Source organism: Pinus tabuliformis, chromosome 9 (assembly GCF_031772625.1).
Source record: "Pinus tabuliformis cultivar Carrire ecotype Pingquan chromosome 9, CPIR1, whole genome shotgun sequence".
NCBI classification, from domain to species: domain Eukaryota; kingdom Viridiplantae; phylum Streptophyta; class Pinopsida; order Pinales; family Pinaceae; genus Pinus; species Pinus tabuliformis.
In genome coordinates this window covers 1,759,008,285-1,759,033,506 of record NC_142307.1, presented here as the reverse complement: position 1 = coordinate 1,759,033,506, position 25,222 = coordinate 1,759,008,285, and the positions used below count along the sequence as shown (strand labels likewise).

The 25,222-nt window shown below is 38.1% G+C and overlaps 2 protein-coding genes and 1 pseudogene across 2 annotated transcripts; 2 read left to right on the top strand and 1 right to left on the bottom strand.

The window, feature by feature from the left end:
• Positions 1 to 9,417: 9,417 nt before the first annotated feature.
• LOC149155797 (uncharacterized) lies at positions 9,418 to 12,909 on the top strand. The gene is made up of 2 exons (XM_089441177.1): positions 9,418 to 12,247; positions 12,355 to 12,909. The coding sequence occupies exons 1-2, from the start codon at positions 9,508 to 9,510 to the stop codon at positions 12,801 to 12,803; spliced, it is 3,189 nt and encodes a 1,062-aa protein (XP_089297303.1). The 5' UTR covers positions 9,418 to 9,507; the 3' UTR covers positions 12,804 to 12,909.
• A 798-nt stretch (positions 12,910 to 13,707) lies between these two features.
• LOC149155796 (uncharacterized) lies at positions 13,708 to 14,372 on the top strand (annotated as a pseudogene).
• Positions 14,373 to 15,375: 1,003 nt separating this feature from the next.
• LOC149155795 (uncharacterized) lies at positions 15,376 to 23,006 on the bottom strand. The gene is made up of 3 exons (XM_089444525.1): positions 22,796 to 23,006; positions 19,838 to 19,848; positions 15,376 to 15,741 (listed from the first exon to the last, which is right to left on the bottom strand). The coding sequence occupies exons 1-3, from the start codon at positions 23,004 to 23,006 to the stop codon at positions 15,499 to 15,501; spliced, it is 465 nt and encodes a 154-aa protein (XP_089300651.1). The 3' UTR covers positions 15,376 to 15,498.
• Positions 23,007 to 25,222: the final 2,216 nt, after the last annotated feature.

Here is a 25,222-nt window from a genome sequence, read left to right as displayed (position 1 = left end):
GGGCATACTAGACATCGGTGCGAAATGCGACCAGGTTTACACCCTTTCAGCTGGTGTATGGCCTGGAAGTGAGCTTACCAATTCAGTGCGAAATCTCGTCCCTTAAGCTCGCAGTCAACCTTCTTCCCGGAACTTCAGAAGAGGAGGCTCGTTTCTTGGAATTAATCGAACTAGATGAAACCCGTCATGATGCCGCCTTGGCTAATGAAGCACATAAGAAATGATTCAAGGTGCAGTTTGACAAGAATTTCAAACCCCGTGTTTTCTCAGAAGGTGACCTGGTCTTACTTTACGACCAGGAGTTCGATAAATTGGGAGCAAGTAAGTTCCAGTCTTTATGGATGGGCCCCTATATTGTTAAGTGTGTATTAGCAAAAGGAGCCTATGAGTTAGTGGATTATGATGGGATTCCACTGTCGCAACCCCGAAACAGGTTGTACTTGAAGCGTTACTATGCTTGACTCAGTGTAGTAACCTCTTCATATGCTTTTGTTACATTTTTGTTTTCACTAAGAGTAATAATTTTGGTTAGGTAATCCACTTTTACATTTTTTTCAGATGTCAAACCTATTGGATTCGTTTGTTGGATACGCTGACGGAGCAAGTCGTAGTTTGCGGAACCTATCTTCTGTGGCCTGGGCCATCTTTGATCCAAGCAGCGAGTTAGTGAGTTTCAGAGGGGTATGTATTGGTCGATCAACGAAAAACATCACTGAATACAATGCGTTGATAGAGCTCCTCTCTGATGCCATCACACATGGCATACGTTGACTTGTCTTCAGGCTAGACTCACAACTCATCATTCTACAGCTTACCAACATCTATTCCGTGTGGAATCCAGCTATCTATCGTATGTTCCTAAGGGTCAAGATTTTGGAAAGACAGTTCAATTCTATTCAATATCAACACATTTCTAGAAACTTAAACACATTAATAGATTCATTAGCAAATTATGTGTTAGATAGACATTTGCAACATTTATAAAAGAAAAGAATTTCATTAATATTTGCATCAGAATCATATAACTTAACCAAAATAAAGCTCCGAAAATCAAAAATATATATAACTATTTATGGTTTATGTATAGTGTTCTGAGCCCAAGAAAAAATTGGTCATATGACCAAAAAACTCAAAATGTTAGGGGGCACCCTAGTCTAATGGTGCTGGTGATAACAAGTCACCACTTGTGCAATCATGCACAAAAGCCTAGTCCATCGACTCGGCATGCCAGTGGTATGTCATTGTAATCTCAGAGGTAGCTCGTCGGTCCTCACATCCGAGATACCGAGGGTGAGACCCTCGATCTAATCTTGAAACACCGCAAGAGCCTCGGCCACATCCAGGTCACGAAGGACAACCCTCCCTACAACCTCTCCTGTTAAAATGGCAACTGCTACTCTCAGGCGCATTGTTGGTCGCACTGGTCTGATATCTGCATGAGTACATGAGTTTTGATTAGTCTCGATAAAATAAAGCACAATAACATTATAAAAGAAATAAATAGGGATATGGTCAAAGATTTTTACCTATAACACCCCACTGCTTGCCAGTCGGCAATGATAAATCTGGGTCACCCCAGAAATCCATACCAGCATACGGACACTCGGCATAAACCATCTGATGATGGTTGAACCACTTGAAAAAGGAAACAGAGAAGGAAACCTGTGACTGACCAGCATGTAGGGCCATGAGGTCAACCCATCTCTGCATCCGTGGCTCAGTCGGTGGTGGAAAACCGAGTGAAATGTATTGTGGCTGCATTAGTGGGATCTTCTCCAAGGAAAAAGCGGTTAGAATAGAACCATAGCCAAAGTTCTTGGATCTTCCGTTTTTCACCTTAGTAAGTTGTTCTTTTATCACCAGAAGTACTGCATCACACCAGCTGAATACCTTTGGTTCAAGACATTCCAAGGCATACTACATATAGGACCTGTTGGCCAAGTGAAGGGTCGCGCTACTAGCCAATCTGGCAAAGGTGAATAAAATAGTCCTCAAGGACCGGTCAGTGACATCTCGGATATCAATATTGCCATCCCTGCTCGACTGAGATCCTTCTCTATAGTATCGTCGAATGTAATCCCTCACGGATTCGCCCCCACGAGCGGAACCTGATAGTGAGAGAGGGGCACCACACCTCAATAAACCGGTCAAGAAGTAAATGTCCTCAACAGTCAAGGGGATGGATTTGCCTCTGATCTGGAACACTTGGTTGGTAGGATCCCATGCATCGAGGAAATATTACAACAAGTTGATTTGTTGCCTCATGCTAGACATGCAGAAGAACTTGAGCAAACCACAGTTCCGAAATGCAGTTACCATACCTAGATCATGTAAGGCAACCATGTCCTCTTCTTCATGCTTGCGTTCTCGCCATGTAACAACCATTTTTCTCCGATCTCTAAAAAACAAACAAGAGAAGAATCAGGATCCTGATTTGGTAAAAACAGGCAAAATTTCCATGAAAAATCAGTGCAAAATCTTTCCTCCTTGTGCCCAATGCACCCGAGCTGTGTACTGGGTGAGATGCATACTGACTAGCCAATGTCTAGCCCAATATGCATCGCACCTTTCGATGTATACTAGGTGCGATGGGGGCAGAACGAATTGTTCAAGCCCTAGAGGCTCAGAAAATCAGGAAAACATGCTCAGAATTCAAAAAGGAAAGAATGCAATTGAAGAGCTCAGGTTTAGCTCCTACCTGGTCCAGACGGCGCCGAATATCATCCACAGAATCTCCCAGAATCAGCTAGTGAAAATCAAGGGGGAAAACACCTCTAGAGCTCCAACAATCCCAAAATCAAATGAAATGGTAAAATGAGGGGTAAAACTACTTTTAAATTACTTTTCATGTAATTCGAGTAGGGTATTAGTGTTTTAACTCATTTTCAAGCATGTATTTTCATTTCTAATCAGTTTGATGGAGCAATTGAAAAGGTAATATGACTGTCAAAAGAACATAGTGTTAACAGTGAATCGAATATCAATGACCATTATCACAAGCAGTTTTATGCAAAGTTCAAGCTCGTTAAAAATTAAACCTAGCAATGAGAATATGTTCCACCAGAGTTTAAGCTCATTAAAAAATGAACCCACCTCCGGTAAATAACCATTGCGAACGCATCATCATCAGCTTTTCAGCCTTGGTCGTGTTCTTACCATCACCTCCACTCTGTTTTAGCCGATCATATGCCTCCATTTGATTGTTTAACCCTTTTGAGGAACAGCTGCGATGAGTGATTCTGTTAGCCATCTTCTTTACATTTCCATGACTGAGGAGTTCCAAACCTTACTTGGACCCAGCTACTACCTGAAAATATCACTCGTTCCTCGAAAAACGAGTCTCCTTTAAGATCTTTTCATTTGACTCGTAAAATATGAAAATATTGTCGAGCAATTGGCCTCTCCAACTCGTTAAAATGATCGGAAGTGCTATCCCTCCTCTAGATTTTAATCTTTTTGGACGTGAGGGATCATTACACAAAACGATCGAGCGCTTGTCTTGTTCGGCTCGTTAAAACTATCGAAAATTCATCCCTTTCATATTATTTTATAATTTTTCAGACTTAAGGGATTATACAACAAAAAAGGATTGTTGGAGTTTCCTTTCGGTCCCTTTTCAGACTCTCTAAAATTGAAAATGGACCAAGTTATCTTTGTCATTAAACTCGTTAAAACCAATAGCGAAAAACTTGTCCATGCAGGTAAGAACGAGTTTCACTGTTGCTAGGATCGTTAAAACATATCGATGGGTTTGCCCGAAGGGAAAATTATAGAACAAGCATATGTTATCCTCCTCAAGTTTGACAAAAATAAAAAGGTACTGGTCAGCACTGACTGGGGAAAAATTGGGAAGAAAACTTGAAGAAACTTTATTGGTAGCAAGTCGCTCTTGAACATGACACTTTCACTCCATCACAATGATTGAGTTAGGTTTGGTTATTCCATTCACTAGTCATAGTACCATTGGTCCACCATACCATCCATTTTTGGGGTTAACCCTACCAATCCACTTCAGTGTCGCCGATATGTTCAAGAGAAGTCACTCAGAGAATTCACCAACCCAGCTTGTGTCTCATCTGCTGCAATACCTTCATGCTTCATTCTTTCATGACTTCCACCCTGAACCTTGTATCGTCAGATCATTTTCACCTCCGTAAAATCATTTTCTCTGTTTCGTGTCATAGATGTGGGATTCATTAATGCCCTCCTATGACGGGTCACTTGTCGACATCAGCTCATTATCCAAGAAGTCAACCTAGGAACAACCCTTTCAGTACTTTGAAGCCTGCATGCCTCAATGACAAGTTTCTCACTTCCGGCGACAGGTTTACATCAATGGCCTTCGACCGAAAGATTTTTTCGTGGTGTTCGACACTAAGTCCCTTTTTTCACACCACGTAAATTGTACTGTCATACCTTGAGGGTCATTATCATTATCGTTGATTCCTCTCACGCCTGTTAACAGCTTTCATCATTGGCTAGTAATCAGGCAATGTATTTCCATGTTCGACTCCAGAACATCTTTTCACATGGATCGCATTGTACTTCGGGCGAAGATTGAACGAGTTTGAAGACCCCGGATCTAGTTTCATCCATCCAGGCTGCGATATATTCAGGAAAATAAAGACATCAAATGTACATCATTGCTGCACAGATAATCATCCAAGCCAAAGGATGATGGCTCTACCAGAATCATCAGTCTACCACACAAACAGTTGTCTGTCCTATGTACATGAGAATGAATTTATAAAGCTGAGCATGGGAATGCCTGCCTCAGCTAGATCATGAAAATATTATGAAGATAATGTATTGTATTGTATCTTATTACAGGTCGCCTTCCAGTTCGAAAAACCTCAGATCCTCATGATAAAGCATTTCACCCGACATCAAAATATTTACGACCTCATGCTTTAGGGGGCCACTGTTATAGACATATTTGGGCACTGCAACCCCAATCACATATGTCCATAAACCAAGGGCTTCTAAGTCCCTAAATGTGTTGTTTCATACCCTAAAGGAGCAAGGTCAGCTGATTACATCATCTCCCAGAACTTCTCCATGAAAAACTGCTAAGAACTGGTCAAAACTAGACCATACAGACTGCTCAGTGCTAAGGGTGTGATGCATCTCACCTGCCACATGCAAAAAGTGCGATGCATTCTGAAAAACCCTTCTGTGGGGTGCGATGAGTGAGAGAAGACAAATGGAAAAAGTAGTTGGCTAGGTGGAAACCCAGAGAATCTTCTAGAAACTACCCATTTGACACTTGCCTCTCTGAATTCGCGCAGGGATGAGTAAGAGATCATGAATCTCCAAGTGGAACCAAGAACTATCAAAGAGAGGACACTAATCGAATTCCCAGAAGCTGACTCGCCCACCTGCAAACATCTATATATGGATCCCTCATCCCAGAGATCCAGAGGCTGGAATCTTGTATTTTGTAAGGAAGTGATGTTGGTTTCTTTGTGGAACATCATAGTGTTGGGTGATCTAAGCTTTTCATGAGGTGAAGAAGGGCTTTCATGCTGGGAGGATGACACTGGGTCAGATCAATGGGTTGTAATCCTCTCTTCTACTCTTTCTATCAATAAAGCTATTCGAGTTTTCCTCCACATTCTTGTATGTTTGAGTTGATATATGCATTTTTGTGGTCAATATATATCTGGTCCTATATTGTTTATGATTGTAGATCTCTGTGCTTTGATGGTATTATGTTGCTTTTACTTTACAGGTGCTCTTTGAAGCAGGACAAGCAAGGGAGGAGCGGCAATGATCTATCAGAGGGGAGAGGAAATAAGCATGGATCCAAGCGAAAGACTGAGGTTGGTACTCTCTGCTTCTCTCTCATCTACTTCTCATAAAGGAAAACACAAGTAACTTTAGCTTGCTTGTTTCCAAGATAGCTACCCGTCTTAGTGGGACTAGCAGCTCTGAATGGACACTAGATTTCCCAATAACAGTTGTATTATACAATCTCTCGCAGTTGGTCCCCTTCTGGCTTGAACCTTTCGCTCATGGCCCACTTGATCTTATGATAGTCATGAAGGGTTTTGTGGTGTGCTCCCCACCAGTGTGTTGGGATTGCTTGCATTACAATGTCTAGCAATGGTACCTTGTGGCTTTCCCTTATGGTTTTATCAAACTTATTTAGAAATGCGTCTACCAAATCTATGCCATGGAAAGTGGGATAATCACTTACCTCCGTTCCAATCCAGTTGATGCGGCATATCGTAGCGTAGCGTCTCGTGTCAACTTCGTATGCTCCTTGCTGCCAAGCATCCCATGCAGCCTCAAAGCCAACCTCTGAGCTTTGTATACTCTTCTAACTGACTGATCCCTCCACCGTAGGATTGATGAAATCCTCCCTCCTTCCTGTTGTTAATTGGTAGTGTTGGTCCAGCGTTCCGTGAATCTTGACCCCTGGTATGGATCCAGTGGCTATATCACCTGTATCCCCTCCACCTCAAAGATCATCAACTCCTTCTTGAGATCGATGACAACATAATTCTCATAAGCCCAGTCAATGCCTTGCAGTGTTGGGTAAGGATCTTTGTCACCCATATATCTATCACCTCAAAATCTGTGTGTCTTCACTCTTGCTACATCTACTTCCACATCTTCTAGCCTTCCGATGGGAAAAATGTAGTATTGGTTATCCATCCATAGTTAGATTGGTGGATACTTCAACTGTGGTTTCCCCAATGCCTCCCATGTTTTCCTGGACAGAATGTTAACGTCTGAACCCAGGTCTAACATTGTATCTTTGATCTGGAATCCTGCAACTTGTGTGTCAATTCTAAATTCCCTGCTTGTTCTCTTCTTATTTCTTTGAACCCTTCTCGTGTGCTTCTCCGACAAATTCGCCGAGATTCTTTCTTCCCTAGTTTCTCCTTCTAGTAGAACTGCTTTCAGACTCTTGCACAACTCCCCTAACATCTGATCATTGTCGACAATATGCAAGAATAGTCTGAACCATTCCTCAATCAGGTGGGAAACAATGGGTTTTGCCAAATCTGGCAATTTGTCCTTCTAGGATTCTGCCAAGTTTTCAAACAACTTTGATGCCTCCTTATAGTATTGCTTCTGCTATCCATGGTCGTATGATCGCTTTGGGGAAGCTACCCGAACAATCAGGGGGTTGGTCTGGCGCACCCTGGTTAGCCCTCGTCTTCTTTCCTCCCCTGGTGACTATGTTTATGTTGGACAGTGGAATTATTTCAGTAGCCATCGGTTTTGCATTGATCAAGTTAATCCTCCATTGCTTGGTTTGCTCTTCCCATCTCGTAATCAACTCAGACAATCCTCTCTTGCATGTGCGTTAACCCGACATTGAGAGCACCAAGGTCTTCTTGGAAGAGGACAATCCCTGGGGACGTGTCCTTCTTGATTGCAGTTGTAACATCGCACAGGTCCCCTGCCCCCTGTTCTTCCTCCTCTCATTCCTCCTCCTCCTCATTGAAATCCTCCTACCATGGATATGAAGGCCCGACCCACACACTAGAGATTCCTTCTATCACTTTCTCTCTCTTCCTAGATTTTAAATCATTATTTTAAATTTAAAATAGGCGTGTTGGAATATTGTTAAACATTAAATAATTTGCCATATCCACACCATGCGAGGAAGCAACATGTACCCTCTTTTAGATCATCATTTGCAAGCACAACAATTGGACATTCATCCTTTTTGTCTCATAATATCTAGATTCTCCTACACATTCTTCTTATAATTCCTCAAATATTCATTTGATTGTAATGTATGGCTAATGCACATATGTGAAATACCTATGATCAATCATAATCATTAGCCACCTATTGGAAACTCGCTATTAGAAACTAAATATTCTAATATTTCATTTTATTAGAGGAAAGTTTTATTAGAAACTAAATATTTCATTTTATGAGAGGAAAGTTTTCTTAGTGTGTTTGAGTTTTAACATTGTCAAAAGGTCAGAGGGTTAGAGTGTTTAGATCTTAATTTTTCTCTAAACATTTCCAAGAATAAGGAATGAATTTCTATTTTAATTATAAATTAAGCATAAAAAATATAATACTTTTCATTCTAATTATAAACTAAGCTTGTTTATTACCATAAATATTACAAGAAATAACTATTATTAAACCAAAACTATTAATTAATGGAAGAATACAAAAACACATACCATTATTGAATACCCAAACCAAAAAAACTTAAAATAAATAACTAAAATGGTCCTTTTAACCTAAATTACATTTTACTTTGTCTTATTATCTTAATAAAATCATAAAGAAATGTAAATGTGCTCATTTATGTGTTTTCTTAAAAAAATATACATTTTTTTAATAGAATCATACATATTTTTTATAAAGCCGTATTATCATTTCTATAATAAAACTTTTATATATGATTTTTATTAATATTTTTTAATTTATTTAAATACAACATTTAAACTTATATAGCAATTTCTATAACGGAATGTGATAAAAAAAGGGTAATTTATAAAGCCGTATTATCATTTCTATAATAAAACTTTTATATATGATTTTTATTAATATTTTTTAATTTATTTAAAAAATTAAAAAGGGTAATGTGATTAAAAAAAGGGGTAATTCGTTACTTTTATTTCGTTAAAAGAAGGCATTTCGTCACCAAATGATAAGGAGAAACTTTCGTTTACTGAGAGGCAAGGAGAAATATTTATGATTAATTTTATAGACCTTTATTTATTTATTTTAGGGTGTGTTAGATTTTTTATTAATTGGATGGACATTTTACTTTCGTTTATTGAGAGGCAAGGAGAAAGATTTATGATTAATTTTATGAACCGATTTATGATTAATACCTTTTCTATTTTTGGGTGTGTTACATTTAGGCAAGGAGAAAGATTTATGATTAATTTTATGGACCGATTTATGATTAATACCTTTTCTATTTTTGGGTGTGTTACATTTTTTTCAATTTATTTTGCCGTACATTGAAGTAATATTTACTTTAACGTTTTAAGTAATTGATTTTTATGGAGTGCGGATTTTATGGAGTGCGGATTTTACGAAATGCAAATGCCGTATTCCTTCCGTACATTGAAGTAATATTTACTTTAACGTTTTAAGTAATATAGACTTTTAATTGATTTTTATGGAGTGCGGATTTTATGGAGTGCAGATGCCGTATTCCTTCCCTTGTTTTACGGTAAAAGTAAAACTTCATCGTTCAAATTATTCAAATCTAATTGATTTTTACGGAGTGCGGATTTTATGGAGTGCAGATGCCGTGTTCCTTCCCTTGTTTTACGGTAAAAGTAAAACATCATCGTTCAATTTATTCAAATTTAATTGATTTTTATGGAGTGCAGATGCCGTATTCCTTCTCTTGTTTTACGGTAAAAGTAAAACATCATCGTTGAACATCTCGAAAAGATTCTTGCCATTCTTAATTTGAGTCTCTTCACTCAATGCAGCAGCAGCTATATAGCTACTACATTACCAAACTCCATTTTCTCATCACAAACCATTCTTTCTGTCACGCAAGAGATGCAGATTACCATAATGCTTCTCCTCGCCACCCTTTCTTTCATTCTCTTTCTCAATCCTCCTTTTGTCTTTTCCACACCCATCGCCCATTTCCCTCACCATCCTCCTCGTCTCACCAATGCTTCCGATCAACACGCTCTGCTTGCATTCAAGTCTGCAATCACATATGATCCCACCAAGTCCTTAGCCGCTACCTGGAAACCGAATGTTTCGTTCTGCGAGTGGACGGGTATCATATGCAGCAGGCGCAGACAGAGAGTCGTTTCCCTCAATGTGTCAAGCATGGCATTACAAGGTACAATCTCTCCCCTTCTCGCCAATCTATCCTTTCTTACAGTACTCGATCTTCACAATAACAGTTTGCACGGCCACATTCCCTATCAATTGGGAACCCTCTCTCGCTTAAAGATGCTTCGCCTGTCTCTCAATCAACTCCAGGGTTCCATTCCACCCACTCTGGGTAGCTGCCACAGTTTACGGAACTTGACTCTCTCCTATAACAATCTCACAGGAAACATTCCCCCGCAACTTTGTGTTCTCCCCAACCTAGTATGGATGCTCTTGGGAGTTAACAATTTGACGGGAACAATCCCGGACTGCTTGGGAAACATATCCTCTTTGCAGTACTTAGAATTAGATGACAACAACCTTCACGGCAGTGTTCCTTCCGAATTGGGTATGCTAAGCCAGCTCATCTTTCTTTATCTGGTAAATAACCATCTGACGGGACGCATTCCGTCTTCGTTGTCCAACTGCACCAATCTTGAAGCATTGGATATAGGTGATAACCAATTAGTTGGCCACATTCCGTTGGAGTTGTGTACCAAGAAGACCACCCAGTTAAAGCAACTCTATCTGGGTGTTAATCAGCTAAGTGGCAGCGTTCCTTCATCCCTCTTCAATTGTACCAAGTTACAACAGATTGACTTAGGAGGGAACCAGCTCAGCGGAATAGTGCCTATGGAGTTGGGTAAATTGACACATCTCCAGGTGCTTTCGTTTGGCGTCAATTACCTGATTAGCGGCAACACCACGACATGCCCCATTCTTACTACTCTTAGTAACCTTTCCGATCTACAATTTGTAGACTTATCTGGGAATAAGTTCACTGGGCAATTGCCATTGTCTATAGGCCACCTCTCTACAAAACTCTACTTCTTAAACTTGGGTCTCAACGAATTAGCTGGAGAAATACCTCCTGCTATTCGAAATTTAAGTAGCTTAACATTCCTTAATTTAGGAGGTAATTCTTTTACAGGGTCAATCCCATCTTCAGTTATTATGCTTCAGAAGTTGGAGAGGTTATATATGGATTCCAATAATTTACAAGGGAACATCCCAATGGAAATTGGGCAGCTAAAGGGTTTAGGTCTCTTATATATTTTTGGAAATAATTTGTCTGGAAAAATCCCTGATTCTATGGCTAACCTCCAACAATTAAGATATTTAGATCTTAATCATAACCAGTTATCAGGAAACATACCTGCAAGTTTAGGGAAATGTGTGAACTTACTACTGCTAGATCTATCATACAACAAGCTTAGTGGGCACATACCTGAAGAGCTTGCAGGCCTTGCAAATTTAGCCTTCTATTTCAACTTGTCAAACAATTTATTAAGTGGCCATGTACCTTTAGAACTAGGAAAGTTCGATAAGCTTCAAGCCATAGATATTTCGGCAAATCAAATAACTGGCTACATTCCAAGTATCGTCGGAAGCTGCAAAGAAGTAGCATATCTGAATCTTTCTTACAATGCACTTGAAGGTCCAATTCCAGTGTCAATCAGTGAACTTCTAAGTCTTCAAGACCTAGATCTCTCCTCCAACAATTTGTCAGGTGGAATACCTATATCACTAGCAAATCTCACAATGCTCCATCACTTGAATTTTTCTTTTAACAAGTTGTCAGGGGAAGTCCCTAAAGAAGGAGTTTTCAAAAAGATTGGCGCCACAGCATTTATGGGAAATCTTGGTCTATGTGGACCTTGGGTAAATCTACCACCGTGCTATGCTCATAAACATAAAAGTGTTTTGAATCTCAAAAGAGTTATCATACCGGTTGTTGTTGTAGCAATTGTTGTATTGTGTTTGTTTCTTGCAATATTGTGGAGAAAGAATTGTAGGAGAAATATTCAGAGAGACACTGGTCCATCATTAAATGTGGGGCATCGAAGAATCTCCTATGCAGAGCTCGCCATTGCAACAAATGAATTTAGTGATGCAAACTTGTTGGGAATTGGTAGTTTTGGAAAAGTGTACAAAGGGATTTTGAATGACGACACAATGGTTGCTATCAAGCTTCTCAATCTACAAAATGAAGGTGCTCAAAATAGTTTTGATAGAGAATGCAAAGTTTTGGGTAGAGTTAGACACCGGAATTTGATTCGGGTCATAACTTGTTATTCAGATCTCCAAATCAAAGCTTTGATATTTCCATTAATGCCAAAAGGAAGCCTAGAAAAGTGGTTATATCCCGATGATGGAGAACAAAGCTATTTGAATTTGATTCAAAGGTTGAATATAGCAATAGATATCGCCCAAGGCATGACATATCTCCATCATCATTGCTTTGTGCAAGTGATTCATTGTGATTTGAAACCCAACAATGTGTTGTTGGGTGAAGATATGACTGCATATTTAATAGACTTTGGCATTGCTACTATATGTTTTGCAAATAATGAAGATGGAGCTCTCACTTCCACAAATGCACTCAAAGGATCTACCGGGTACATTCCTCCAGGTATTATTTAAACTATATCCCATATGAAGCAATCTTATGATTTTCTTATGTTTACTTAACATTTTCAATTAAATTAAAAAACTTAAGATGAGGATCTATGAATGCAGAATATGGAGTGGGAGGACAAGTTACAACCAAAGGCGATGTTTACAGCTATGGAATAGTGCTATTGGAAATGCTCACTAGAAAGAAGCCCACCCATGACATGTTTGTAGAAGGAATGACATTGCACAAATGGGTGGGTAGTAGTTTTCCAAACCAAGTACAAGAAGTGGTGGACATGGGTCTATTAACGAGGACTAGTAGATGCATTGAAGAAGATAAAGATCTCAATTGTCTCAGTGCACTGATAAATGTGGGTTTGCTTTGCACAAATGAATCTCCTCAAGGACGACCTACAATGATGGGCATTCTAAGCACATTGCAAAACATCAAAGACACTTTTTTGAGCACTACTTCCATTCCCAAATTCCAATCAAATCTAACACATTTGTTGGGTAGTACAAGTGCTACTATCAACAACATTTGTGAAGGTCAAAGTTCTTCCACATCTTAGTCTATTGTAACAAAGTAGTGGTTATATGCTTCTTTGTACATAAATCTTTGTTGTTGATTGCATATAAATGTTTTATAATTGATTGCATGTAAATGTGAACAATACAGTTATATCTACTCATGAGTGGTGTTTTGGAAATGTGTTTATGATTATAATTTATTATTCTATCTTTAAAAAACAATTATATTCAATATCCTTTACATCTATATGAATGTGTGACACTCTTCTGGTATTAAATACAATAATTATTTTGCATTTGTTATGTTTTTTAGTTTTTAAAGAGGAAGAGTAGAAAAGTCTATCTTTCACTTTTAAAACTTGTCATAACCAACATAAAAAATGATACTACGATTTAATTTAAAGGAACAAGAAAAGTTAATTAACACACATCTTTGACAATTCAGACGACCTTTAACATTAAGTAATCATAGTTCACAAATTCTATCTTGCCCCATCTTGAGAACTTTATTGTCATAACAGCTACCAGGAAAACATATAGCTTTTCTATCTTTAAATAAATTATAAATCTCATTTCTTTTAAGAAGTCAGGATTTTGTAGCTAAATGTTGCGATGATGTTTACAACAACAAGAGTTTTGAGTTTTTCAGAGGAGCATCTTTGTGACTAACAGACAGCTATATCTACAATTCCCCCAACTTTAAATGCACTGTCCACTTCCATTGCGAGATTCTTTTAAATGCAATTTCCAATTCCATAGCAGGATTGCAGGATTCTTTTAAATGCAATTTCCAACCTTCCCTTCGCCTTCAAAATCTCCAAGGTGGATAGCATTTTGGACTAATTTGGCGGCAAAGAGGTCCATTTCTCTCTGCGCATCTCTACTCACAACTTATTTTGTTTTTCTTGAAACAGATTCTAATTTTGAGTTAGTTAAGGAAGGGGAATGCAGCAATGGTGGTTCCCACCTCATCCTGTCCTTCGGAAAAGCAATTTGAGACGGCAAGCAGATTTTACATCAAATTTGATCTCAAATTCGACAGGCTGGACAGTGCAAGGGCGGCGTGGGGAAAAGGAATTTGAGACGGCAAGCAGATTTTACATCAAATTTGATCTCAAATTCGACAGGCTGGACAGTGCAAGGGCGGCGTGGAAAGGCATGCTGTTCATGCCGGGCACATCAAAGGCCCCATGGAAAAGCATACTGTTCAGGCCGGGCAAGTCAAGGGTTCCGTTGAAAGGCATAGTGTTCAGACGGGGCAGATCAAAGCTCCTATGGCATAGTGTTCAGACGGGGCAGATCAAAGCTCCTATGGAAAAGCATACTGTCCAGACTGGGCGTAGCAAAGCTGTTGTGGAAAAGCATATCAAAGCTACTATGGAAAAGCATACTGTCCAGACTGGGCGTAGCAAAGCTGTTGTGGAAAAGCATACTGTGGACATTCGCTTTTCTAGTCGCCAGACGTCCTTCGGTGGTAAGTAGCAGATGGATGATGTAGTAGTAGAGTTCATTTCCTCCGTTATGCTTCTGTTGGGTATGCTTTAATATCTGGTTTAGTTTGTTTTATATGCTCAGAGGTACTGGATGAACATAATATTTTTATTTGATTTCCTTTCAAAGGTCTGTTGATCCTATGTAATGGTCACACAACTTTTGGAATTGTCTCTCCCTCATATCTTGTTGCCATTGTCATAAATTTTGTGTTCCAAATATGGCATTATTATTGTATTTTAATTTTGTGTTCCAAATATGTCATTACTATTGTATTTTCTTGTTTTGTCTGATATGAAGGATATTTTCTTGTTTTGTCTGATATGAAGGATAGATCCACAAACATCATCAATTTTAAGTATCATTATCTTTTCTGGTTGAAGATTTGGTTCACTGGTTTTGAATTATATAAAGAATTATGTAAAATCCTTTGAGCATTATGTATTCTTATGAGTTCTGTTCTAGATATTGGACTCATCATGTATTCATATGAGTTCTGTTTAAATATTAGACTGATAAATGTGAATTAGTAAGCTGTAGTGCTACTGGTGGTGTTTTTTAAAGATATTTTTATTTTAATGCTCATACAACTTTTGGAATTGTCTGTCCCACATATCTCATTGCCATCGTCTTAAATTTTCTGTTCATGACATATTTGGAACAGAAAATTTATGACGATGGCAATGAGATATGTGGGACAGACAATTCCAAAAGTTGTATGAGCATTAAAATAAAAATATCTTTAAAAAACACCACCACTAGCACTGCAGCTTCCTAATTCACATTTATCAGTGCAATATTTAGAACAGAACTCATATGAATACTTAATGCTCAAAATTTAGAACATAACTCATATGAATACTTAATGCTCAAAGGATTTTACATAATTTTTTATATAATTCAAAACCAGTGAACTAAATCTTCAACCAGAAATGATAATGATACTTAAAATTGATAATGTCTGTGGATCTATCCTTCATATCAGACAAAACAAGAAAATACAATAGTAATGACATATTTGGAACACAAAATTTATGACAATGGCAACAAGATATGTGGGACAGACAATTCCAAAAGTTGTGTGACCATTACATAGGATCATCAGACCTTTGAGAGGAAATCAAATAAAAATATTATGTTCATGCAGTACCTCTGAGCATATAAAACAAACTAAACCAGGTATTAAAGCATACCCAACAGAAGCATAACGGAGGAAATGAACTCTACTACTACATCATCCATCTGCTACTTACCGCCGAAGGACGTCTGGCGACTAGAAAAGCGAATGTCCACAGTATGCTTTTCCACAACAGCTTTGCTACGCCCAATCTGGACAGTATGCTTTTCCATAGTAGCTTTGATCTGCCCCGTCTGAACACTATGCCTTTCAACGGAACCCTTGACTTGCCCGGCCTGAACAGTATGCTTTTCCACGGCGCCTTTGATGTGCCCGGCCTGAACAGCATGCCTTTCCACGCCGCCCTTGCACTGTTCAGCCATGACAGAAAGCAGATTTTACATCAAATTTGATCTCAAATTCTCTGAGAAAAGCAGGATGGAGTTGTCCCACTCAAAAGCCCACCTGTGAAATCTCACTAGAACTTGCTGAAAGGATTGGAAAACTTGCAGTGGTGGAGCATAAGCATGCGTATTAATTGAAGCAATACACATAACATATTTGTGATTTCTTCATTATAAACAACATGGGTGAAGCACAAGGAAAAAATAAGCACAAATGTGAAGCTCGTTGCCTTGCTTGCTTTAGATATTGAAGAGATAAAATGATAATAAATAAACAAGAGATAGATAAGGGGAATGCAGCAATGGTGGTTCCCACCTTATCCTGTCCTTCGGAAAAGCAATTTGAGACGACTTGTTATTCAAATTTGATCTCAAATTCTCTGAGAAAAGCAGGATGGAGTTGTCAATTGTCCAGAGAGCCTGTGCATCCGTATTAATTGAAGCAATACACATAACATATTTGTGATTTCTCATTATAAACAATATGGGTGAAGCACGAGGGAAAAATAAGCACAAATGTGAAGCTCGTTGCCTTGCTTGCTTTAGATACTGAAGAAAAAATAAGCACGAATGATGCTAAAGATAGATAAGAGATAAAATGATAATAAATAAACAAGAAATAAAGTAAATAACACAGTTATATAAATAAAAGGTTAAAAAAAGTTATATCAAAATACCTTATTTATTTTAAAATATATTTAAATAATTTTAAAGGCTTGAAATTAATAATAATAATAATTAAAAATTAACTAAATTATAATTTTATTTTAAATTATTATTAATTATAAATAAATTTCATATTCACAGAAAAAATAATTAAAAATCAACTCAATTATAATTTTATATTAATAATAATAATAAATATACATTAAATATATAATTTAATAATAAAAATAATTAATATATATTAAGTATATAAACATTTAAAAAATATGTAACAAAATTATTAATAAGATGCAAATATTCATTTATTTTAGACTTTCCTTCTTATTAGGTTTTTTCTTTCTTATTTCTTCCCTTCTTTCTTCTTTATAGGGTTCTTATGTTGCTTAGATTCTCAAAAATAGAAAGAAATTGATGGTGCCTTAGATCAGGTAGATGATTATTGAAAGGAATAATGTTAGATATAATCTTAATTTATAGCAAGCCAAATATTTTAGGGGAATAAATGATGGGAAAGCAGCTTGAGATACTTCAATAGATATCCAGATATCTTCCCTTTATCATGGAGATTCATTCCACTTTAAACCGACTTTGTTACAATCTCCCCTTTACCATGGAGATTCATTCCACTTTAAACAAGATTTCTTACAATTTATCATGGAGATTCATTCTACTTTAAACAAACTTTGTTACAATCTCCCCTTTACCATTGAGATTCATTCCACTTTAAATAGGCTTTCTTACAATACCATCAGCTAATACCCTTACTATACCACATGCCAAAAAACCATCACTCACATTCATATGACACATGATCATATGGTATTTTAAGAATATTCTAGAATATTCCATAAAATAAAATCCATACCATCCACCAAATAATCATTGACAATTAAATTAAAATTTTGGAAGCCCTATTCCAAAATAAATATGCCTACCATCATAAATACAAGGAAAAATAAGCACAAATGATCCTAGACATCAAGTATAAGAGATATTTTTTTGAAGAAAAAATCATATTTTATTCAACCTGAAAAACAAGGAACAAAATTACATTCTCCATATGCTCAACAACATTCAATCATATCAATCTTGCATTGCAATTGATGCACGATAAGAAGAAAGAAACTACTTCGGGGGAATGCATGAAGATGGGTTACTCTTTTGGGACAAATGTAGCTTTAAAATTTAATTTTTTTTAGAATTGAAGCCCTCAAAATTCATATATGTTGTGAATTTTGATTCGGAGTAGAAAGACAATTTGTGAAGAATTATGTTTTTGTCCTGTTGACGGTGATAGACCTACCAACATTAAGGGGATCTCCCCGGTATGAAGCCCCAACTAGACCTCACACCATTTACTGTAGGAGTCCCATCTAGTATGATGGCACGGTTGCAATTATCTTAAACATATGCCTTAGCTCTTGCTTGTCAATACATAAGAGTGGTATACTTATTCTTCAAACAACAAGGTTCATGTGCCTGGAGAGTGCTCAGTGTAAATCGTGTCTAAGTTCTTTCACTAACAGAGAGAGGGTAAGAGTGAGTCTCAAGTCGAAAGGGAATAGTCCCAACTTAGTTAGAAACACACAACACAATAGGATCTATGTAGCTTCAGGTGGAGTTGTCCACATGAGTGCAGCAGTCACAAACACAAAGTGAACAGATAGCACGTACAACACCCAGCAGAATAGTCCACACAAGTGCGACGGTCATTATAAAAAGTTTATAAGGATGAACCTGTCAAGTGTTCGATAGGGTAGTCCACTCAGGTGAGACAACGTTAACAACTGATGCAACACATTTCCAACAGAATACACACTAAAACAACTGAAATAATTCAACTATATTAGTATAGGTTAAAGCAACATGCATTACAAGTGCCCAAATAATAGTCTTATAAACGAATACAATACACGTGTGAAAATGTGCTGGCCTGTTAACAGACTTCTGAATTAAGCGAAAGTTCCAAGACACATCCGTACACCATACATCGCTAACTCCAATAGTGGAGTGTTGGAGCCATTGCTCACTCCTCAAAGAAAAGACTACAAACTCTCAAGGCTATGTGGGAGAAGCCAAGCTAAAAAAGTCTTTTGCATGTACAAATGAGGGGTATGTTTAGTCAAGGGTGAACTTGAACCTTGTGACTCTTCGAATTTCCTCATGAATGTTTGACTTATATGACTCTTCAACTTCGTATGTGGGTCTCTTGGACTTCCATGCTACATTACATTGATAACAACAATATGGCCCACAATAGTGATGTGGCTGAGATGACTCATGGCATGACTCAACATGACAATACTGGTATTTTCATGTTGATGGTGGTGTCCATGTCTAGTTGGAGTGTTCTTGATTGAATGATGAGTGTGCTCTTAGTGTATCATAGCTTCACCTCTGCATGAAAAGGTGTGCGGATCCTTCAATGGTCTTGGAGTTCGCTTGATGTTGCATGTGCATGTATCCCCTGGCATGCTTCATGTGTTCATCCATTTGCGAACAAGTCTCCTAGCATGCGCTCCTTGTTCATCCCATTCATTGTCGCACCATGTCTCATCCATGTACCTATATCTGCAATCACTTATGATGAGACGACATCAAATCTACAAATCCCCTAATCTACCATGATGCATCATCTTTCGCTTTCCGGTGGAGGTGACCAGGAGAGAGGGCAAGGCTTTTGAAACTGCGAAGAGCATATATCATACCGGGATGCGAGGCTTTGGGACATTGTCGGGAAAATTGTGCAGAGGTCACTGAGAGGTTGGGTTGAGCAGTCTGGGAAAGGAGTGACATCTGCAGAATCTAGCTCAGCTAGGAGGCAGAACTGTGCAATTTTTTCGAGGAAGGCAGTGCAGGCAGCAGGAGGCACTTGTAGTCAAAACTACGCAGAGTTTTAGAGGAGGCTAGGAGCAGGATGCAAGAAGCTTGCTGGCCAAAACTATGCATATCTGGGAGGCAGTCATGCAGGACATGTCTGCGTAGTTTCTGGGCTGAGCGGGGTGTCGGGAAGCTAGTGGATAGTCCAAGAAAACTACGCAATTTTCAGGAGGAGTGGCAGGCCAGCTGACAGGGGGACTCCCTGACAAAACTGTGCAATTTCCAGAGACAGTGTAGTGACAGGCAGCGGGTGCCTATCCCTCTTTTCTGCGCAATTTCTTCAGTTAGTGCAGGCGGGCAGGATGATAACTTCTGCACAATTTTTGGGAGGAGTGAAGCCCAGGGTCACTTCCAAGTCAAATTCTCTAGTTGACCAACAAGAGGCTTGATGGATAGGCTTGCGGGAAGCGCAGATTGAGATAGCTTCTTGGGCAACTTTTGCATTTTTCTGGGTGATAGTCAGCCATGTTGATTCCAGGATTGCGTAGTGCAGACTGCTTGGGAGGAAACCTCAAGCTCTGCGCAATTCTAGGCAACAACGCTTGGTCACTAAGGGTTGAGATTGCACAGTGTAGCTTAGTGAAGGTCTGGCTAATGGAGGGTGGTCTGATCGATAGATCTTTGGAAAAATGGTTAAGTGTGTGAGCGATTGAACTCATGTATACATGACCTTGCGAACACACACTCAACATGACTCAAGGACAAGACACCTCAAACAAACTAGACAACATGCTCAGTGTGACTAACTAACGGGTGCGAACAACAAGTGAGACACTTGAGATAGATCGTTGAATGATCGTGATGACACTTGCATGACATTGCATACACCTTCTTGTGTGAGTGCGACAAATGCTTACATAGCGAACACAACTTGTACACACGAAGACAGACCTTGAACATAGTCAGAACAAGACTGCAAGCATGACATTGGAACCAACATGCTAAAAGATGTTCGGTGAACAGTCAAGAAAAGAGAAAGACTTGACATGAGCTCATGGGATGAGACCAAGTGTTTGCAATCATCAAGGAAAAAGCAAGGAAGGCTCCGAAATTGGATGTAGGCTAAAATTTTGGAGGGTGTTGCAGCTGCTACAACACTTGGCGACACACTAGTTTAATACCATCTTCTTTGTTTTGGTCCATTGACAACACAGGGCCTTGGTATATCAGGGAGTATTGAATTGTTGTGTGGGTTAATTCAGTTTCACCACTTACCCCATGGACAAACATGGTTCACCTTTTTCCAACTCAGTAGAACACACAACAAATTTCAACCTGATCATAGTGTTTCGAAATCAGGAAGGGTAGTTTGGCTTGTGAGTTTAAAATTTTCATAGTATAAGTTTTCATCTATGGTGTTGCTCTATTGCCAATAGACCTGGACAATACCCTGATGGATTTACACAGGAACACACATATTTCTCGACTTCCAGCGAGCCTGGTCACTGCCCTAGTGGAGTTGCATGCTTCACCTCTTTGCGCAAGAATCCTTTCTCTTCTTTTGCCTTTGTATTTTTTAAAATAGGACTGTGCATAGGCACTTATTTATTTTTGGGTCGGAAGAGGGATCCCGACTTATTGAGAGCAAAAGAGGTTGTTCCTTTAGAGAAGCATGTAAGACCTCTGATTTAGGTTTTCTCATTTAGATTTTCGCCTTCTCTGTTTCTACTAGTTGGATGAGCTTGAACACATAGAGCAGAAGACTAAGTACAAGAATGGGGTTTCCTAGTGTGGACATAGGTTCATGGTTGGACCAAAGATCCCCTTACATACGACTCGTATTTTTCGTCGAGACTTCATCAGCCAAAGGTTATAACCAAGCATAGAGAAGACATACACAGGGTTGAACAAGTGTTGCAGTGTCACAAGACTCTTTGGATCTTAGCCACATACTCATTCAAAAGCCAGAACTCAGTAGAGGGTAGCACTTATTGACAAAACAAAAAATAGCATGATATTAAGCAAACAAAACAAAGCAAAGAAAAAATAGCAAAGCAAAGCAAAAAGACAACAAGTAGTAAATAGACTATGTACATGGTGCACGATGTGAACCCGACTTACTGAAAGTAGTGCTTTAAGTCTTGGTCGTTGACAGGAATGTTTTCAATCCTCTCGTCAAGTGATTGCAAATGGTACGTGTGTGGGCCAATCTTTTCCTAGATAGTGTATGGACCAATCCATAGGGATTAGAACTTCATATGTTTTCCTTTGTCTTCATGGGGCTTATCCCATTTCAAGGCTAAGTTACCCACATTGAAGTTAGTATTCCGTGCAGACTTCTTATCGAACCATCTCTTGATACAATTTTGGTGGAGTGTGAATTTTTCTTTTGCTTTCATCCTTTCTTCCTGCAACTTGTGAAGTGTATCCATCCTACACTGAACTAGCAGACAAGGCTTGCCTTGGGATTCTTGGGACAATTGGAGCACAGGCAAGTAGATGTTTGGCAAAATGATGGCTTCTTTCCCATAAACCAGGAAGCATGGCGAAGTTCTCAGAGAGGGTTTGGGTGTTACACGGTCAGCCCATAAAGCATTCATCAAAGAAAAGTGCCAGTTACGCTACTCAGAGTAAATGGTCTTCTTGATAATGCAGATAAGGTTTTTATTTGTAGATTCAGCGAGACCATTTCCCTGTGGGTAGTAGTTAGCTGAGTGTTTAAGAACGATACCATATTGCAATGCAAAATCATAAAGCTTTAAAGACAAAAAGTAAGTTGCATTTTCAAAAACAAGTGATACCTGAACGCCAAATCATGAGATGATGTTTTGTTGGAGGAAGCTGATGACTTCTTGGTCATTCACTTGCTTAAGCGGAACTACTTATGTCCACAACGTGAAATAATATGTAGGATGTAGTGGTGTTATTTCGACGAATATGGGAATATTTCCCCAATGATGTCCAGGCCCCACTGTTGAAATGGTTCAGTCAATGCAACAAGGTGCAGCGGGTCTGCTGACCTTCGTGTTCTGTTGGTGCATCACTGACAGACTAGGCACTTGTAGGCATAGGCATGTGCATCCTTGAATAATGTGGTCTAGTATAAACCTGCTCGTATGACTTTGTGCGCAATGGTATTTCCCGCAAAGTGGCCCCTAACTCGTCTACCATGGAAATAATGCAAGACCTTCTCTGAATCATGTCCCTTCGTCGTTGTGATTTCTATACAAAACAAAAAAAGAAAATACAATACTAATGACATATTTGGAACACAAAATTTATGACAATGGCAACAAGATATGTGGGACAGACAATTCCAAAAGTTGTGTGACCATTACATAGGATCATCAGACCTTTGAGAGGAAATCAAATAAAAATATTATGTTCATCCAGTACCTCTGAGCATATAAAACAAAGTAAACTAGAGATTAAAGCATACCCAACAGAAGCATAATGGAGGAAATGAACTCTACTACTACATCATCTATCTGCTACTTACCGCCGAAGGATGTCTGGCGACTAGAAAAGCGAATGCCCACAGTATGCTTTTCCATAACAGCTTTGCTACGCCCAGTCTGGACAGTATGCTTTTCCATAGTAGCTTTGATCTGCCCTGTTTGAACACTATGCCTTTCAATGGAACCCTTGACTTGCCCGTCCTGAACAATATGCTTTTCCACGGCGCCTTTGATGCGCCCGGCCTGAACAGCATGCCTTTTCACGCCGCCCTTGCACTGTCCAGCCATGACAGAAAGCAGATTTTACATCAAATTTGATCTCAAATTCTCTGAGAGAAGCAGGATGGAGTTGTCCCACTCAAAAGCCCACCTGTGAAATCTCACTAGAACTTGTTGAAATGATTGGAAAACTTGCAGTGGTGGAGCATAAGCATGCGTATTAATTGAAGCAATACACATAACATATTTGTGATTTCTTCATTATAAACAACATGGGTGAAGCACAAGGAAAAAATAAGCACAAATCTGAAGCTCGTTGCCTTGCTTGCTTTAGATGTTGAAGAAAAAATAAGCACGAACGATCCTAAAGATAGATAAGAGATAAAATGATAATAAATAAACAAGAGATAAAGTAAATAACACAACTATATAAATAAAAGGTTAAAAAAAGTTATATCAAAATACCTTATTTATTTTAAAATGTATTTAAAATTATTTTAAAATACATTTAAATAATTTTAAAGGCGTGAAATTAATAATAATAATAATTAAAAATTAACTAAATTATAATTTTATTTTAAATTATTATTAATTATAAATAAATTTCATATTCACAAAAAAATAATTAAAAATCAACTCAATTATAATTTTATATTAATAATAATAATAATTAATATACATTAAATATATAATTTAATAATAAAAATAATTAATATATATTAAACATATGAACATTTAAAAAATATATAAAAAAATTATTAATAAGATGCAAATATTCATTTATTTTAGACTTTCCTTCTTATTAGGTTTTTTCTTTCTTATTTCTTCCGTTCTTTCTTCTTTATAGGGTTCTTATGTTGCTTAGATTCTCAAAATAGAAAGAAATTGATGGTGCCTTAGATCAGGTAGATGATTATTGAAAGGAATAATGTTAGATATAATCTTAATTTATAGCGAGCCAAAAATTTTAGGGGAATAAATGATGGGCAAGCAGCAGGGGAATAAATGATGGGCAAGTAGCTTGAGATACTTCAATAGATATCCAGATATCTTCCCCTTATCATGGAGATTCATTCCACTTTAAATAGGCTTTCTTACAATACCATCAGCTAATACCCTTACTATACCACATGCCAAAAAACTATCACTCACATTCATATGACACAGGATCATATGACATTTTAAGAATATTCTAGAATATTCCATAAAGTGAAATCCATACCATCCACCAAATAATCATTGACAATTAAATTAAAATTTTGGAAGCCCTATTCCAGAATAAATATGCCTATCACCATAAATAGGAGAATAAATAAGCACAAATGATCCTAGACGTTAAGTATAAGAGATTTTTTTTTGAAGGAAAAATCATATTTTATTCAACCTAAAAAACAAGGAACAAAATTACATTCTCCATATGCTCAACAACATTCAATCATATCAGTCTTGCAATTGATGCACGATAAGAAGAAAGAAACTACTTTGGGGGAATGCATGAAGTGGGTTACTCTTTTGGGAGAAATGTAGCTTTAAAATTTCAAAATTTTTAGAATTGAAGACCTCAAAATTCATATATGTTGTGATTTTTGATTCAGAGTATAAAGACAATTTGTGAAGAATTATGTTGTTGTCCTGTTGACGGTGCTGGACTCGCCAACATTCAGGGGATCTCCCTGGTATGAAGCCCCAACTAGACCTCACACCATTTACTGTAGGAGTCCCATCCAGTATGATGGCACGGTTGCAATTATCTTAAACATATGCCTTAGCTCTTGCTTGTCAGCACATGAGAGTGGTATACTTAGTCTTCAAACAACAAGGTTCGTGTGCCTGGAGAGTGCTTAGTGTAACTCGTGACTAAGTTCTTTCACTAAGAGGGAGAGGGTAAGAGTGAGTCTCAAGTCGAAAGGGAATAGTCCCAACTCAGTTAGAAACACACAACACAATAGGACCTGTGCAGCTTCCGGTGGAGTTGTCCACATGAATGTGGTAGTCACAAACACAAAGTGAACAGATAGCACGTACAACACCTAGCAGAATAGTCCACACAAGTGCGACGGTCGTTATAAAAATTTTATAAGGATGAACCTGTCAAGTGTTCGACAGAGTAGTCCACTCGGGTGAGACAACGTTAACAACTGATACAACACATTTCCAACAACATATGCACTAAAACAACCAAAATAGTTCAACTATATTAATACGGGTTAAAGCAACATGCATTACAAGTGTCCAAAGAATAATCTTACAAACGAATACAATACATGTGTGAAAATGTGCTAGCA